Consider the following 17,150-nt stretch of genomic DNA (forward strand, 5'->3'; position numbering starts at 1 on the left):
TTTATTATTACAATTATCATCATTTTTAAAAAATATTCTTATTCTTATTATTGTTGTTGTTGTTGTTAATAATAATAATAATAATAATAATAATAATAATAATAATAATAATAATAATAATAATAATAATAATAATGAGGCACTTTAGCACCATGGATGTTTTTCTAGTGATTCATGCTGCATAATCTCACCTGAGCCTCCTCCACCTGCTGGGCCATGGCTGTTGGGCTCAGCTCAGCTGAGCGGTTCTTGCAGTTCAGGAGTTTAGATATAACCCTACTTAGATGACTGTCCATGCTACTGGTAGATGAAATCAGAACCTCTGGAGCATCCTCAAGTGGTTTACCCTTCAGACAGAAAGACACGTCAGATGCAGAACAGGATTTGTTAAGGCACAAGCTTTGGTTTTGTTGTTTAATTTAGGGCCTATATGAAAATATATATCAGAAAAAAACAGTTTGAGGGAGGAATTGTTATGATCCTCTCTACAGAGTAAGATATGTCTTGACCATATAAATTGCCTCAAAGGTCTCACAAACAACCTTTGCAAACTCTGCTTTGAGGTTTTTCTTGAGTTTACTTCATATATCTAAAACTGGATTGAACTGAACTGATGTGAAAGAGGATTAAAAAAGAGTCAAAATAACTAAGAATTATGATCTACATTTCAGCCAGTAATTATGATAGTACATGTTCATCACCACTTTATTTGAAAGATTATTCTGTATTTTAATCCTACATATAGAAAGTGACCATTTGGAACTTCTGTGACTTTCTTGGTTCAAAAACAAACACAGAGCCAATGACAGATAATATTTATTTTACCTCAATGAGTTGACTGCTGGGTCCCATGTCTTTGAGTAGCTGTATCACTGTCAAAATGGATGTTTCTCCTGGTGACTCCAGTACTGTTCTCTCAGTTTCCATGTCATTTGCGTCTATTTTGTTTTCTTGAGGGGTCAGTCCTTTCAAATGGGGTTCTTCACCCAGTACAGTATCACCTGATGATATCTGAACCACCTGCAGTGATGTGTCAGTACTGAATACTTGCTCCTATAGTGGACATGAAACTAGGTATTAATGTACATATATATACTCCATGTCAGCAGTCCCCAATCCCCGGGTCACGGACCGGAGTCGCTTGGTACCGGGCCATGATAGTTGAGGTTCGGGTGTGAAATTTATGGTTTTCAGGGTTTTTATTGGTTTTTATCGCTGGCTTCCCTAGGTCTTTTCCAGTGTGTTATGAATAAATCTACTTCTTTTTTTTTGGTACCAGTTTTATTTTGTTGGATTAATTCGCGACAACGTAAAGGCCGGTCCGTGAAAATATTGTCAGACATAAACCGGTCCATGGCGCAAAAAAGGTTGCGGACCGCTGCTCTTTGTGACCAAATTTTACAAAAACATTAAGTTGTATTAAATAAGACTTGACTAACAGGTGAGGCCATTAACGCTGAAGAAGTGAAATCATACACCAATTGAGAAATTACATTTGTTTTTTGAAAGACCTCTGCATAATGCAACTTCTTTTAGCAATCAAGAAGTTCCCTTTGCAAAATTGAAGGCTTTTCTGGACTGGCTTTGGTAGACAAGTTCATGTTTTACATGTAGGCTATGCATTAGTCTATATATGATGCAGGGTTAACATAATTGCACTTTATCATAGAAAAATAGGTCATCATAACATACCTGTGGCAGTTTCTTAAGCCTTGTTCCAGTGGCCTCCATGGTAGTGATGGTGGTTGTTGTGCTTATGCTGAATGGCAGTTCTACACTGGTGCTTCTTTCTTTTTCCTTTTCTTGAATTTTCTTCTTCTGCTTCTCTTCTTCTTCTTTCCTATTTGTTGCATCTGTTTGGACTTTAGGATACACAACTGGTTCTGACAGGAGTTTGGTAAAGCTTTTTGGAGCATCTGCTTTATTCATCTCAGATGCAGGCTTTTCTTTCTCTGCTTCAAGAGACCTAAGCTCTTGGGTTTGTGTTATTTTTTCAGACTTCGTAGTTGTTTGATCACTGTCAGTCCTTGCACTTGTTGCTATCACAACAGATGTGGTTATGGTGGCCGGTATATTTGGCTGTAGAGTGGGTACGCTAGACCCCATGCTGAGTTTTTCCACTGTAACAGACACTTCATGCTGGCCTTTAGGTGCATCAAGTACATCTTTAGTTACAAACTCCTCTCGCAGATTGACGTCCTTTGGTCTCTCCTCTGTGGTATTCAAGAACTTCAACTTATTAAGAGTTTCTGGTTTTACAGTGTCTCGTTCAGATAAACTTATTTCTACACATGTTGACTCTGTTTCACCTGCATGTATCAGTACAGATTGAGCTGTGTCAGTCTGAGCTACACCTTCCTTCATTTCAGTCCTAAATTGTTGGACTTCTACTACTCTGGTTTTAACTTCAGCCTCTTTAGGAAGAACCTCAGCTGCACTCGTATCTCTGTGTTCTTCTGAACTTTCACACTGGATACTTGATCGAGATGTATCTGTTCTTGACACATGCTCTTCTCGAACTGCTGGTATTACAAGCACCTCAGGGTCCATCTGAATTTTCTTCATTTTAACAAATTTGACATCCAGGCTTGTGGGTACGTCTTCCACTCCATGTGTTAATACTTTAGGGTGCTTGTCTTGGACAAATTCCTTAGTCACAATAGGTTTGTCTTCTGTGGTTTTCAAGAGCTCTCCACTGACCTCTGGCTCTAGCAGAGCAGGCTGAGCGGAGTCACTTTTTTCTATCATGAAAGATGTCTGTTCATGCTCATGACGACTTGTTGGTACTTCTACTTGTAAAACAAGCACCTCAGGCTCAATCTGGGTTTCGTCTACTGTAACAGACTTGCCACTTAGGCTCTTGGGTGCATCACCCACTCCATGCATTAACAATTTAGAAGAGCCTTCTTTGACACCAAGTTTCTTAATCCCTGTAGGTCTGCCCTGTGCGATTTCCAAGATCTTTAGCTCAATCAGTGTTTCTTGTTTTACAATGTCTTGCTCAGGTAAGCGTATTTGTGCAGATGTTGTCTCTGCTTCACTTGATTGCTCCAGTGTAGTTTGAGTGGAGTCACTCTGAGCTGCAATTTTTGGTCTTTCAGCGCTAATTTGTTTCTCCTTCACTGTGACTGAAGCTTCAGAGGGCTCTGCTTGGACCACAAGGTCCTTAGTCACCATAGGTCTATCTTGTGTGGTTTTCAAGATTTCTTGCTTAGACACTATTTCTGATTTTACATTGTGTGGCTCAGATACAATTATTTTTGTAGAACTTACTGCTTCGTTTTCCAGCAGTCCAGGTTGAACAGAGTCAAACTGAACATCCTCTTGTCTTTCAGTAATGATTTGTTGCTCCTCCATTCTAACTGCTGCCTCCTCAGGATGAACCTCAGCTGTTTTGTCTTTCTGTTCTTTTTCTATTTCACCGTGAAATATCGTTTGACCCGTATCTGTTCTTGATGCTGCTGCTGTCATGACTAATGTTCTTTCATGCTCCTTGTCGCTGGTTGACATATTGAGTTGTAAAATACACACTTGAGGTTCTGCCTGGATTTTCTCTGCTGTGACTGATAGTTTGTCCACACTTTTTGGTGAATCAAGCACAACATTTGTGGAGAACTGTGTAGTTTTCATGAGTTCTTGCTCAGTTACTGTTTCTGATTGTACAGCTTCTCCCTCAGGTAAGCTAATTTCTGCAGATGCTATTTTTCTTGGTGGCAGCACTGCAGGTTGAGTTGAGTCCACCAGAGCTACATCTTCTTGTGTTTCAGTGCTGATTTGTTGCACCTCCATTCCAACTGTTGCCTCCCCAGGGTGAGCATCAGCTGGACTCACATCTTTCTTTTCAAGTTCTGAATCACATTCGATATTTATTTGAGACATGTCTGTTCTGCTGTCTGTGGTCTTCAAGAGCTCTTGCTCAGTCACCAGTTCTGGTTTTACAACATGTTTTTCAGATAAGCAAATTTCTGCAGAGACTGTCTCTGGTTCACGTGTCTGCAGCAGAGAAGGTTGAGTGGAATCGCTCTGCGCCACATCTTCTGGTCTAGCAGCTTCCTCAGGTTGAACTTCAGCGGCAGTCAAATCTTTGTTTACTGCAATGATTTCAGACTGGATACTTGAATGAGCTACATCTGCTCTGGGTACATCTGTTACCACAACAAATGTTCTTTTATCCTCCTCCTGGCTGGTTGGTGAAACAAGGACCTCAGGCTCCCCCTGGACTTTCTCTTTTGTAATCGTCTTGTCATCCAGGCTCATGGGTATGTCATCCAGTTCATTTGGTTTGGGCTGCTCACCTTGGATCACAAGTCCCTTAGTCACAGTAGATCTATGCTTTGTGGTTTTCAAGAGCTCTTGCTCAGTCACTGGTTCTAGTTTTACAGTTTCTTGCATTGATAAGTTTATTTCTGCAGAAGCTATCCCTACTTCAGCTGGTGGACCTGAGTCGCTCTGAGTCACATCCCCTTGTCTATCAGTGGTGATTTGTTGCACTTTGATTATATATTCAGTCTCCTGTGTAACCTCAGCTGAAGTATCATCTTTATTTCCCAGCTCCCTTTCACGCTGGATACTTAAATGAGCTGTATCTGGTTTTGGTTCTGCTGATGTCTTCACAAATATCTTTTCCTGTTCTTTTTGACTGATTGGTATATCCAGCTGTAAAACTTTCACTTGAGGCTCCACTTGAATTTGCTTTATTGCAACTGATTTTTCATCCAAGTTTTTGAGTGAATCAAGCACATCTTTTGTGGGGACATCCTGTTTCATGTTGTAATCCTTCACCTCCACTGATCTAGCAGTTTTCAAGGTCTCTAGTGCAATCATTGTTTGTGGTTCTGCAGTGTCTTGTTCAGGTAAGCTTATTTCTGCAGATTGTGTTTTCTTTGCTTCACCTGGCTGAAAAAGTGCAGCTTGAGTAGATTCACACTGAGCCACGAGATCCACTGGCATTTTAGTCTTCATTTGCTGCACCTTTATTGTAAAGCTAATTTCTTGTTCAGGTTGAACATCAGCTGAAGTCAAATCTTTGTTTACTTGAGAATGTTCAGACTGGATACTTATATCTGTTCTTGGCACATCTGCTTTCGAGACAAATGATCTTTCATGCTCCTCATGGCTGGCTGGTAAAACAACATCAGGCTCCACTTGGACTTTTTCTGCTTTTTCATCCAGGCTCATGGGTATATCATTCCCTCTATGTATTGACAGTTCAGAGCGCTCTTTTTGGACCCCAGTTTCCTTAGTTATCATAGGTCTGTCCTGTGTGTTTTTCAGGAGCTCCTGCTCAGTCAGTTTTTCTGGTTTTACAGTATCTTGTTTGGATATGTTTATTTCTGCAGACATTGCCCCTGCTTCACTTTGCAGGAGTGCATTTTGAGAGGAATTACTTTGATCCAGATACTTTTGTGTGTCCAAGGTGATTGGTTGCACTTTGACTATAACTTCAGCCTCCTCAGACGGTACATGAACTCCTTCACACTGCAAACTTGATTGAGCTGTATCTATCTTTGGTTCGGCTGCTGTCATGACAAACGTCTGTTTCTGTTCTTCATTACTGGTTGGTATATCTATTTGTAAAACTCGCACTTGAGGCTCAACAAGGTTTTTCTCTCCTGTAACCAGTTTTTCATCCAAAGTGTGGGATACATCAGGTACATCTGTTTTGGAGACCTCTTTTAAGTCGTAATCCTTCAGCTCCTCTGGTTTCTGTGTGGTTCCCAGGATCTCTAACTCAATTGCCGTTTGTGGTTTTACAGTGTCTTCCTTAAATAAGCTTATTTCTGCAGATATTGCCTCTGTTTCAACTGGCTGCAGCAGAACAGTTTGAGTACAGTCACTCTGAGCCACATCCTTTGGCGTTTCTGTGCTGATTTGTTGTACCTTGACTATGAGTGTAGCCTCCTCAGGGTTAACCTGAATTGCAGTCTCTTTTTGTTCCCACTGCATACTTGATTGAGCTGTATCTGCCATTGGTACTGCTGCTGTCATGACAAATGTCTTTTCCTGTTCTTCATGACTCGTAGGTATATCAAGCTGTAAAACTCGCACTTGAGAGTCCCCCAATATTTCCTTTTCATCCAAGCTTTTGGGTAAATCAAGTACATCTTTTCTAGAGACCTCCTCTTTTAAGTTGTAGTTCTTCAGCTCCCCTTTGCTATCCTGTGTGGTTTTCAAGATCTCTAGCTCAATCACCATTTCTGATTTTATAGTGTCTTGCTCAGATAAGCTTATTTCTGCAGATACTCTCTCTTGTTCACTTGCCTGCAGAAGTGCAGGTCGAGAAGAGGCAGACATCTCCACATTATCTTGCATTTCAATGCTGATTTGTTGCATCTGTACTCTGACTGTAGCTTCCTCTGGGTGAACCACAACTGCGGTTTTATGGCTGGTTGGTATTTCATAGTCCAAACTAAGCACTTTAGTCTCCACTTGGATTTTATCCCCTGTAACAGACTTGTCATCTGGGCTCATGGGCACATGTTTTTCTGAGGTGAAAACATTTGCAGTAGGCTGACTAGAGCCTTGGTCAGCCTTAATATCATTCCCTTCAGCACTGCTTACTTGCAGTTCTACACTGGTTGTCTCAACGTTGCTTTGTGGTGTGGTCTCACACTGTACAGTCAAGTGCTCCATGTGCATCTGGGGGTCATTGTGCACTGAGACAGTAATATTTTCAGATGTGTGTATTCTTGTCTTTATACTCATTTCTTCAGCTTTGAATGCTTCATCTTCAAGAGACTTTTGAACCTTGATGCCTAAAATATTTTGCCCATCGTCATGTTGGATGTTGACTTCAGGTTGTATTTGTAAGTTATCTGAGACTGTTTGCTGACTCATAGTCTCATTTAGCTTAGATGGGGCTATTTCTGTTACATCTGTCTCTGTCTCATGAGGCTGCTCCATTGAAACAATGGCAAAAGTAATAGATTCCTTATCAGAAATTCTTGTGTCTGGCTGATATTGGTTTGTCTCAAACAATTGTGGGACTGTTCGATCAGGCAGCTCAAGAACTAAATACCTCTTCGGAACTTCTTCTGTGTTACTCCATAATTTGTTAATACAATCTGCAATATTTGTTGTATCTGTAAAACTAGAAGAAAGACATGGCTGCATTTGTGGCGCTGTGTCTGAATCTCTTGCATCAGATTGAGGTGCTGTGCATTCTGGTGCCTTGTTATCAGACTGAAGAGAAACTTTTGGACTGTCTGACTTTCTTTCACATGGTGAAAACTTAGTTGATTCTATAGAAATACTGTCAGTTGTTACAGTGACTGTCTGCAAACTTAAATGTGCTTTTCCCTTTTCAATTTCTTTCTCCATTTCGTTGTACTCCAATAGACTCTCTGACGTCTTCTTTGATGTAGGAAGTTCAAGTTTTTCCAGGGAAAGGTTCTGATCCATATTTTCTCTATCTGGATGTCTATCAATAGGTGGAACTGAATCAGAAGCAATGGAAAGTTCAACATCATCTGACTTTCCTCCAGTTTGTATGGGAGATACGTCTTCCAAAACTACAGCAGTAACTTGCTCTGTAGATGAGACTGACAGAATCTCATTGTCATGTTCTGTTTGAGTTGGAATCTGGTCCTTGATTGCAAGATCAGGAGAAACCTTTGGAATCTCTGGTTTTCTTTCACTTGGTGAGAATTCAATTGACTCTACAGTTTCAGTTTTTCTAGTAATCACCTGTAAATGCAAGGCTATCTTTTCCCTTCCACTTTCTTTCTCTGTGTCCTCAAACTCGACAAGACTCTTTGAAGTTTTCCTTGTTTGGGGGGCTTCAGGTTTTTCCAAAGTGGTAATCTTAGCTTCCCCGGTGGAACCCACAGATTCAGGTTCTTTCAAAGTCGCAGGCAAATCCGTACTAATAAGTTCGGAGGAAGCTTTACGACTCTTTGACTTTCTTTTGGGTGGTGAGCGCTGTGTGGATGAGACTGACAGCGTTTCACTGTCATGCTCCTTTGTAGTTGGAATCTGGTCCTTGCTTGCAAGCTCAAGGGAAACCTTTGGAATCTCTGGTTGTCTTTCAGTTGGTGAAAATTCAGCTGACTCTACAGAAACAGTTTCAGTTTTTTCAGTAATCACCTGTACATTTAAAGCTGCGTTTTCCATTTCTGTTTCTTTCTCTATTTTCTTGGACTCTACAAGACTCTCAGAAGATTTCCTGGTTGGGGGGACTTCAGGTCTTTCCAAAGTGGTAATTTTAGCTTCCTTGGTGGAACCCGCAGATTCAGGTTCTTTCAAGGTCTCAGGCAAATCCGTACTAATAAGTTCGGAGGAAGCTTTACGACTCTTTGACTTTCTTTTGGGTGGTGAGTGCTGTGTGGATGAGACTGACAGCGTTTCACTGTCATGCTCCTTTGTAGTTGGAATCTGGTCCTTGATTGCAAGCTCAAGGGAAACCTTTGGAATCTCTGGTTGTCTTTCACTTGGTGAAAATTCAGTTGACTCTACAGCAACAGTTTCAGTTTTTTCAGTAATCACCTGTACATCTAAAGTTGTGTTTTCCATTTCTGTTTCTTTCTCTATTTTCTTGGACTCTACAAGACTCTCAGAAGATTTCCTGGTTGGGGGGACTTCAGGTCTTTCCAAAGTGGTAATTTTAGCTTCCTTGGTGGAACCCGCAGATTCAGGTTCTTTCAAGGTCTCAGGCAAATCCGTACTAATAAGTTCGGAGGAAGCTTTACGACTCTTTGACTTTCTTTTGGGTGGTGAGTGCTGTGTGGATGAGACTGACAGCGTTTCACTGTCATGCTCCTTTGTAGTTGGAATCTGGTCCTTGATTGCAAGCTCAAGGGAAACCTTTGGAATCTCTGGTTGTCTTTCACTTGGTGAAAATTCAGTTGACTCTACAGCAACAGTTTCAGTTTTTTCAGTAATCACCTGTACATCTAAAGTTGTGTTTTCCATTTCTGTTTCTTTCTCTATTTTCTTGGACTCTACAAGACTCTCAGAAGATTTCCTGGTTGGGGGGACTTCAGGTCTTTCCAAAGTGGTAATTTTAGCTTCCTTGGTGGAACCCGCAGATTCAGGTTCTTTAAAAGTCTCAAGCAAATCCGTACTAATAAGTTCCGAGGAAGCTTTACGACTCTTTGACTTTCTTTTGGGTGGTGAGCGCTGTGTGGATGAGACTGACAGCGTTTCACTGTCATGCTCCTTTGTAGTTGGAATCTGGTCCTTGCTTGCAAGCTCATGAGAAACCTTTGGAATCTCTGGTTGTCTTTCACTTGGTGAAAGTTCAGTTGACTCTACAGAAACAGTTTCAGTTTTTCTAGTAATCACCTGTAAATGCAAGGCTATCTTTTCCCTTCCACTTTCTTTCTCTGTGTCCTCAGACTCTACAAGACTCTTTGAAGTTTTCCTTGTTTGGAGGGCTTCAGGTTTTTCCAAAGTGGTAATCTTAGCTTCCACGGTGGAACCCACAGATTCAGGTTCTTTCAAGATCTCAGGCAAATCTGTACTAATAAGTTCTGAGGAAGCTTTACGACTCTTTGACTTTCTTTTGGGTGGTGAGCGCTGTGTGGATGAGACTGACAGCGTTTCACTGTCATGCTCCTTTGTAGTTGGAATCTGGTCCTTGATTGCAAGCTCAAGGGAAACCTTTGGAATCTCTGGTTGTCTTTCACTTGATGAAAATGCCGTAGACTCTACAGCAACAGTTTCAGTTTTTTCAGTAATCACCTGTACATTTAAAGCTTCCTTTTCCATTTCTGTTTCTTTCTCTATTTTCTTGGACTCTACAAGACTCTCAGAAGATTTCCTGGTTGGGGGGACTTCAGGTCTTTCCAAAGTGGTAATTTTAGCTTCCTTGGTGGAACCCGCAGATTCAGGTTCTTTCAAGGTCTCAGGCAAATCCGTACTAATAAGTTCGGAGGAAGCTTTACGACTCTTTGACTTTCTTTTGGGTGGTGAGTGCTGTGTGGATGAGACTGACAGCGTTTCACTGTCATGCTCCTTTGTAGTTGGAATCTGGTCCTTGATTGCAAGCTCAAGGGAAACCTTTGGAATCTCTGGTTGTCTTTCACTTGGTGAAAATTCAGTTGACTCTACAGCAACAGTTTCAGTTTTTTCAGTAATCACCTGTACATCTAAAGTTGTGTTTTCCATTTCTGTTTCTTTCTCTATTTTCTTGGACTCTACAAGACTCTCAGAAGATTTCCTGGTTGGGGGGACTTCAGGTCTTTCCAAAGTGGTAATTTTAGCTTCCTTGGTGGAACCCGCAGATTCAGGTTCTTTAAAAGTCTCAAGCAAATCCGTACTAATAAGTTCCGAGGAAGCTTTACGACTCTTTGACTTTCTTTTGGGTGGTGAGCGCTGTGTGGATGAGACTGACAGCGTTTCACTGTCATGCTCCTTTGTAGTTGGAATCTGGTCCTTGCTTGCAAGCTCATGAGAAACCTTTGGAATCTCTGGTTGTCTTTCACTTGGTGAAAGTTCAGTTGACTCTACAGAAACAGTTTCAGTTTTTCTAGTAATCACCTGTAAATGCAAGGCTATCTTTTCCCTTCCACTTTCTTTCTCTGTGTCCTCAGACTCTACAAGACTCTTTGAAGTTTTCCTTGTTTGGAGGGCTTCAGGTTTTTCCAAAGTGGTAATCTTAGCTTCCACGGTGGAACCCACAGATTCAGGTTCTTTCAAGATCTCAGGCAAATCTGTACTAATAAGTTCTGAGGAAGCTTTACGACTCTTTGACTTTCTTTTGGGTGGTGAGCGCTGTGTGGATGAGACTGACAGCGTTTCACTGTCATGCTCCTTTGTAGTTGGAATCTGGTCCTTGATTGCAAGCTCAAGGGAAACCTTTGGAATCTCTGGTTGTCTTTCACTTGATGAAAATGCCGTAGACTCTACAGCAACAGTTTCAGTTTTTTCAGTAATCACCTGTACATTTAAAGCTGCATTTTCCATTTCTGTTTCTTTCTCTATTTTCTTGGACTCTACAAGACTCTCAGAAGATTTCCTGGTTGGGGGGACTTCAGGTCTTTCCAAAGTGGTAATTTTAGCTTCAACGGTGGAACCCACAGATTCAGGTTCTTTCAAGGTCTCAGGCAAATCCATACTAATAAGTTCCGAGGAAGCTTTACGAGTCTTTGATTTTCTTTTGGTTGGTGAGCGCTGTGTGGATGAGACTGACAGCGTTTCACTGTCATGCTCCTCTGTAGTTGGAATCTGGTCCTTGCTTGCAAGCTCAAGGGAAACCTTTGGAATCTCTGGTTGTCTTTCACTTGGTGAAAATGCCGTTGACTCTACAGAAACAGTTTCAGTTTTTTCAGTAATCACCTGTACATTTAAAGCTGCGTTTTCCATTTCTGTTTCTTTCTCTATTTTCTTGGACTCTACAAGACTCTCAGAAGATTTCCTGGTTGGGGGGACTTCAGGTCTTTCCAAAGTGGTAATTTTAGCTTCCTTGGTGGAACCCGCAGATTCAGGTTCTTTCAAGGTCTCAGGCAAATCCGTACTAATAAGTTCGGAGGAAGCTTTACGACTCTTTGACTTTCTTTTGGGTGGTGAGTGCTGTGTGGATGAGACTGACAGCGTTTCACTGTCATGCTCCTTTGTAGTTGGAATCTGGTCCTTGATTGCAAGCTCAAGGGAAACCTTTGGAATCTCTGGTTGTCTTTCACTTGGTGAAAATTCAGTTGACTCTACAGCAACAGTTTCAGTTTTTTCAGTAATCACCTGTACATCTAAAGTTGTGTTTTCCATTTCTGTTTCTTTCTCTATTTTCTTGGACTCTACAAGACTCTCAGAAGATTTCCTGGTTGGGGGGACTTCAGGTCTTTCCAAAGTGGTAATTTTAGCTTCCTTGGTGGAACCCGCAGATTCAGGTTCTTTAAAAGTCTCAAGCAAATCCGTACTAATAAGTTCCGAGGAAGCTTTACGACTCTTTGACTTTCTTTTGGGTGGTGAGCGCTGTGTGGATGAGACTGACAGCGTTTCACTGTCATGCTCCTTTGTAGTTGGAATCTGGTCCTTGCTTGCAAGCTCATGAGAAACCTTTGGAATCTCTGGTTGTCTTTCACTTGGTGAAAGTTCAGTTGACTCTACAGAAACAGTTTCAGTTTTTCTAGTAATCACCTGTAAATGCAAGGCTATCTTTTCCCTTCCACTTTCTTTCTCTGTGTCCTCAGACTCTACAAGACTCTTTGAAGTTTTCCTTGTTTGGAGGGCTTCAGGTTTTTCCAAAGTGGTAATCTTAGCTTCCACGGTGGAACCCACAGATTCAGGTTCTTTCAAGATCTCAGGCAAATCTGTACTAATAAGTTCTGAGGAAGCTTTACGACTCTTTGACTTTCTTTTGGGTGGTGAGCGCTGTGTGGATGAGACTGACAGCGTTTCACTGTCATGCTCCTTTGTAGTTGGAATCTGGTCCTTGATTGCAAGCTCAAGGGAAACCTTTGGAATCTCTGGTTGTCTTTCACTTGATGAAAATGCCGTAGACTCTACAGCAACAGTTTCAGTTTTTTCAGTAATCACCTGTACATTTAAAGCTGCATTTTCCATTTCTGTTTCTTTCTCTATTTTCTTGGACTCTACAAGACTCTCAGAAGATTTCCTGGTTGGGGGGACTTCAGGTCTTTCCAAAGTGGTAATTTTAGCTTCAACGGTGGAACCCACAGATTCAGGTTCTTTCAAGGTCTCAGGCAAATCCATACTAATAAGTTCTGAGGAAGCTTTACGAGTCTTTGATTTTCTTTTGGTTGGTGAGCGCTGTGTGGATGAGACTGACAGCGTTTCACTGTCATGCTCCTCTGTAGTTGGAATCTGGTCCTTGATTGCAAGCTCATGAGAAACCTTTGGAATCTCTGGTTGTCTTTCACTTGGTGAAAGTTCAGTTGACTCTACAGCAACAGTTTCAGTTTTTCTAGTAATCACCTGTAAATGCAAGGCTATCTTTTCCCTTCCACTTTCTTTCTCTGTGTCCTCAGACTCCACAAGACTCTCTGAAGTTTTCTTTGGTTGGAGGGCTTCAGGTTTTTCCAAAGTGGTAATCTTAGCTTCCACGGTGGAACCCACAGATTCAGATTCTTTCAAAGTCTCAGGCAAATCCGTACTAATAAGTTCTGAGGAAGCTTTACGACTCTTTGACTTTCTCTTGGGTGGTGAAAGCTTTCCTTTATTCATAGCAGTAATTTTTGTTGTTGCTGTGGAAACCTCTGGAGATACAGGAGATCTCTGACTATCAGTCTCTTCATCTTTCTTTGTCAGTTCCCCCATAGCATATTCAGTCTGCACAGTGACCACCTCTGAAGGTGTGCTAGATTTCACACTATAGAGCTCTTTCTTAGTATATTCATTTTCTGCATCAGGCTGTCTTTCAATTGTTAGAAGTGACTCAGGAGCTATGGAAAATTCAACAGGATCTGACTTTCCTCCAGTTTGTATGGGAGATATGTCTTCCAAAACAACAGCAGTAACTTGGTCTGTAGAGGAGTCTGACAGAATCTCATTGTCATGTTCTGTTTGAGTTGGAATCTGGTCCTTGATTGCAAGCTCAGGAGAAATCTTTGGAATCTCTGGTTTTCTTTCACTTGGTGAAAGTTCAGTTGACTCTACAGCAACAGTTTCAGTTTTTCTAGTAATCACCTGTAAATGCAAGACTATCTTTTCCCTTCCACTTTCTTTCTCTGTGTCCTCAGACTCTACAAGACTCTTTGAAGTTTTCCTTGTTTGGAGGGCTTCAGGTTTTTCCAAAGTGGTAATCTTAGCTTCCACGGTGGAACCCACAGATTCAGGTTCTTTCAAGATCTCAGGCAAATCTGTACTAATAAGTTCTGAGGAAGCTTTACGACTCTTTGACTTTCTTTTGGGTGGTGAGCGCTGTGTGGATGAGACTGACAGCGTTTCACTGTCATGCTCCTTTGTAGTTGGAATCTGGTCCTTGATTGCAAGCTCAGGAGAAACCTTTGGAATCTCTGGTTGTCTTTGACTTGGTGAAAATTCAGTTGACTCTACAGCAACAGTTTCAGTTTTTTCAGTAATCACCTGTACATTTAAAGCTGCGTTTTCCATTTCTGTTTCTTTCTCTATTTTCTTGGACTCTACAAGACTCTCAGAAGATTTCCTGGTTGGGGGGACTTCAGGTTTTTCCAAAGTGGTAATTTTAGCTTCCTTGGTGGAACCCACAGATTCAGGTTCTTTCAGGGTCTCAGGCAAATCCGTACTAATAAGTTCCGAGGAAGCTTTACGACTCTTTGATTTTCTTTTGGTTGGTGAGTGCTGTGTGGATGAGACTGACAGCGTTTCACTGTCATGCTCCTTTGTAGTTGGAATCTGGTCCTTGATTGCAAGCTCAGGAGAAATCTTTGGAATCTCTGGTTGTCTTTCAGTTGGTGAAAGTTCAGTTGACTCTACAGCAACAGTTTCAGTTTTTCTAGTAATCACCTGTAAATGCAAGGCTATCTTTTCCCTTCCACTTTCTTTCTCTGTGTCCTCACACTCCACAAGACTCTTTGAAGTTTTCCTTGTTTGGAGGGCTTCAGGTTTTTCCAAAGTGGTAATCTTAGCTTCAACGGTGGAACCCACAGATTCAGGTTCTTTCAAGGTCTCAGGCAAATCCATACTAATAAGTTCCGAGGAAGCTTTACGACTCTTTGACTTTCTTTTGGGTGGTGAGCGCTGTGTAGATGAGACTGACAGCGTTTCACTGTCATGCTCCTTTGTAGTTGGAATCTGGTCCTTGATTGCAAGCTCGAGAGAAACCTTTGGAATCTCTGGTTGTCTTTCAGTTGGTGAAAATTCAGCTGACTCTACAGCAACAGTTTCAGTTTTTTCAGTAATCACCTGTACATTTAAAGCTGCGTTTTCCATTTCTGTTTCTTTCTCTATTTTCTTGGACTCTACAAGACTCTCAGAAGATTTCCTGGTTGGGGGGACTTCAGGTCTTTCCAAAGTTGTAATTTTAGCTTCCTTGGTGGAACCCACAGATTCAGGTTCTTTCAAGGTCTCAGGCAAATCCGTACTAATAAGTTCGGAGGAAGCTTTACGAGTCTTTGATTTTCTTTTGGTTGGTGAGCGCTGTGTGGATGAGACTGACAGCGTTTCACTGTCATGCTCCTCTGTAGTTGGAATCTGGTCCTTGATTGCAAGCTCATGAGAAACCTTTGGAATCTCTGGTTGTCTTTCACTTGGTGAAAGTTCAGTTGACTCTACAGCAACAGTTTCAGTTTTTCTAGTAATCACCTGTAAATGCAAGGCTATCTTTTCCCTTCCACTTTCTTTCTCTGTGTCCTCAGACTCCACAAGATTCTCTGAAGTTTTCTTTGGTTGGAGGGCTTCAGGTTTTTCCAAAGTGGTAATTTTAGCTTCCTTGGTGGAACCCACAGATTCAGATTCTTTAAAAGTCTCAAGCAAATCCATACTAATAAGTTCCGAGGAAGCTTTACGACTCTTTGACTTTCTTTTGGTTGGTGAGCGCTGTGTGGATGAGACTGACAGCGTTTCACTGTCATACTCCTTTGTAGTTGGAATCTGGTCCTTGATTGCAAGCTCGAGAGAAACCTTTGGAACCTCTGGTTGTCTTTCACTTGATGAAAATGCCATAGACTCTACAGCAACAGTTTCAGTTTTTTCAGTAATCACCTGTACATTTAAAGCTGCGTTTTCCCTTTCTGTTTCTTTCTCTATTTTCTTGGACTCTACAAGACTCTCAGAAGATTTCCTGGTTGGGGGGAATTCAGGTCTTTCCAAAGTGGTAATTTTAGTTTTAACGGTGGAACCCGCAGATTCAGGTTCTTTGAAAGTCTCAGGCAAATCCATACTAATAAGTTCCGAGGAAGCTTTACGATTCTTTGACTTTCTTTTGGGTGGGGAACGCTTTCCTTCATTGAAAGCAGTAATTTCTTTTGTTGCAGTTGCATCCTCTGGCGATAAAGGACATTTCTGACTATCTAGCTCTTCCTTTGTCTCAGTTGGCTTTGTCGTAGGCAAGAATGATATATCACTCTCATGTTGTATTGTAGTTGTATTCTGATCTTTGCTAGCAAGACCAAGATAAACCTTTGGATGCCCTGACTTTATGTCCATTATTGAAACCTCTATCAAGTTTTCATCAGTAGTTTCAGCTCTTCCACTATCCATAACTCCATGTAAATCTGGCTTTTTACTTTCAGTTTCTTTTTCACTTGGTTCTTTGATAACATCCGGAACTGATGGTGATGTCTTCTTTTCAGGCTGTTTCTTGGATTGTGTCTGTGCCACTGAAGGAAATTCTGGAGAACTCATTAGAGCCTTTGACTTTCCTGTGCTTGATGAAAATTGGCCTTTTTCTGTATCAGTTATTTCAGCTATCTTTTCTGGCATATTTGGAGTTTGAGTTGAAGACCCAGCAGGTATAGGGTTTTTCTTTTCAGTAACAAAACCTTTGTTCTCGCCATTAAAGTCCAAAGAAGAAGTTTTGCTTTGAGGATCTTCCCTAGTCTGAGGTAACTCAATATCACCAAGATCAAAGCAAAGTTCTGCGCTCTTTGATTTTCTCGTCATAGGCAATATTCTAGATTTTTCCATAGGTATTTCAGCTGACTCTGATGTTACGTTATACTTGTCTGATTCACCTTTGGTCTCTGTTGACTGCACACTAGCAACTTTTTCCAGTGGAAACATTGGCTCTGCAAGCTGAGAGACCTCAAAACTCTTTGACTTCTTACCTTTTTGAATGATTTCACTTTTTTCCACAGCCACTTTAGTTTGCTTACAAGTCATTGGAGATTTCTCACTACTAGGCTTTTGCTTATTCTCTGCCTCATCCTTGGTTATTTTTTCAGCATACAGCTGTTCAATTTCAGTTTCTTCAGTAACAGCAGGAGTTTCAGTGACCTTGTGCATCACAGTGGGTTCCTCAGAAGCAGGCTTATTTGCCTCATTTGTAACAGGCTCACCTGTGATATCTAACCTTACAGTTTTGGTCTGTGGTTCTTGAGAAGTAGTATAGCTTTGTATCACCACAGATGTTGAAGCAGAAGTAGGATAAACTGTTTTTTTCTCAGATGAGCGCTTGCTTTTTCGTGGCGGTGCCACCACAGAGGCCTTTGTCTCCTGCAGGTTCTCTGACGACTGGTTGTCAGGCAGTTTTTGTTTACTTCTTTGATTAAGTTCCTTGAATAGAGAGGTTAAGAAGCCATTAATTATGACAAACATATTTCCTTAATCCAATT

At 41.2% G+C, this 17,150-nt stretch overlaps 1 protein-coding gene across 1 annotated transcript in view; it reads right to left on the bottom strand.

Annotated features, from left to right (window-relative positions):
• The window catches only part of syne2b (spectrin repeat containing, nuclear envelope 2b), a gene marked incomplete at its 5' end in the record, with an annotated part of 145,516 nt that overhangs the window by 73,859 nt on the left and 54,507 nt on the right, over window positions 1-17,150 (bottom strand). The window contains 3 exons of the mRNA XM_082515097.1: window positions 192-347; window positions 826-1,053; window positions 1,693-17,091. Of these exons, the coding sequence (XP_082371223.1) occupies window positions 192-347; window positions 826-1,053; window positions 1,693-17,091 (15,783 nt within the window). The remainder of the gene's footprint in view (window positions 1-191; window positions 348-825; window positions 1,054-1,692; window positions 17,092-17,150) is intronic.

Source organism: Aulonocara stuartgranti, assembly GCF_965226115.1.
Source record: "Aulonocara stuartgranti genome assembly, chromosome: 19".
Taxonomy (NCBI): Eukaryota; Metazoa; Chordata; class Actinopteri; order Cichliformes; family Cichlidae; genus Aulonocara; species Aulonocara stuartgranti.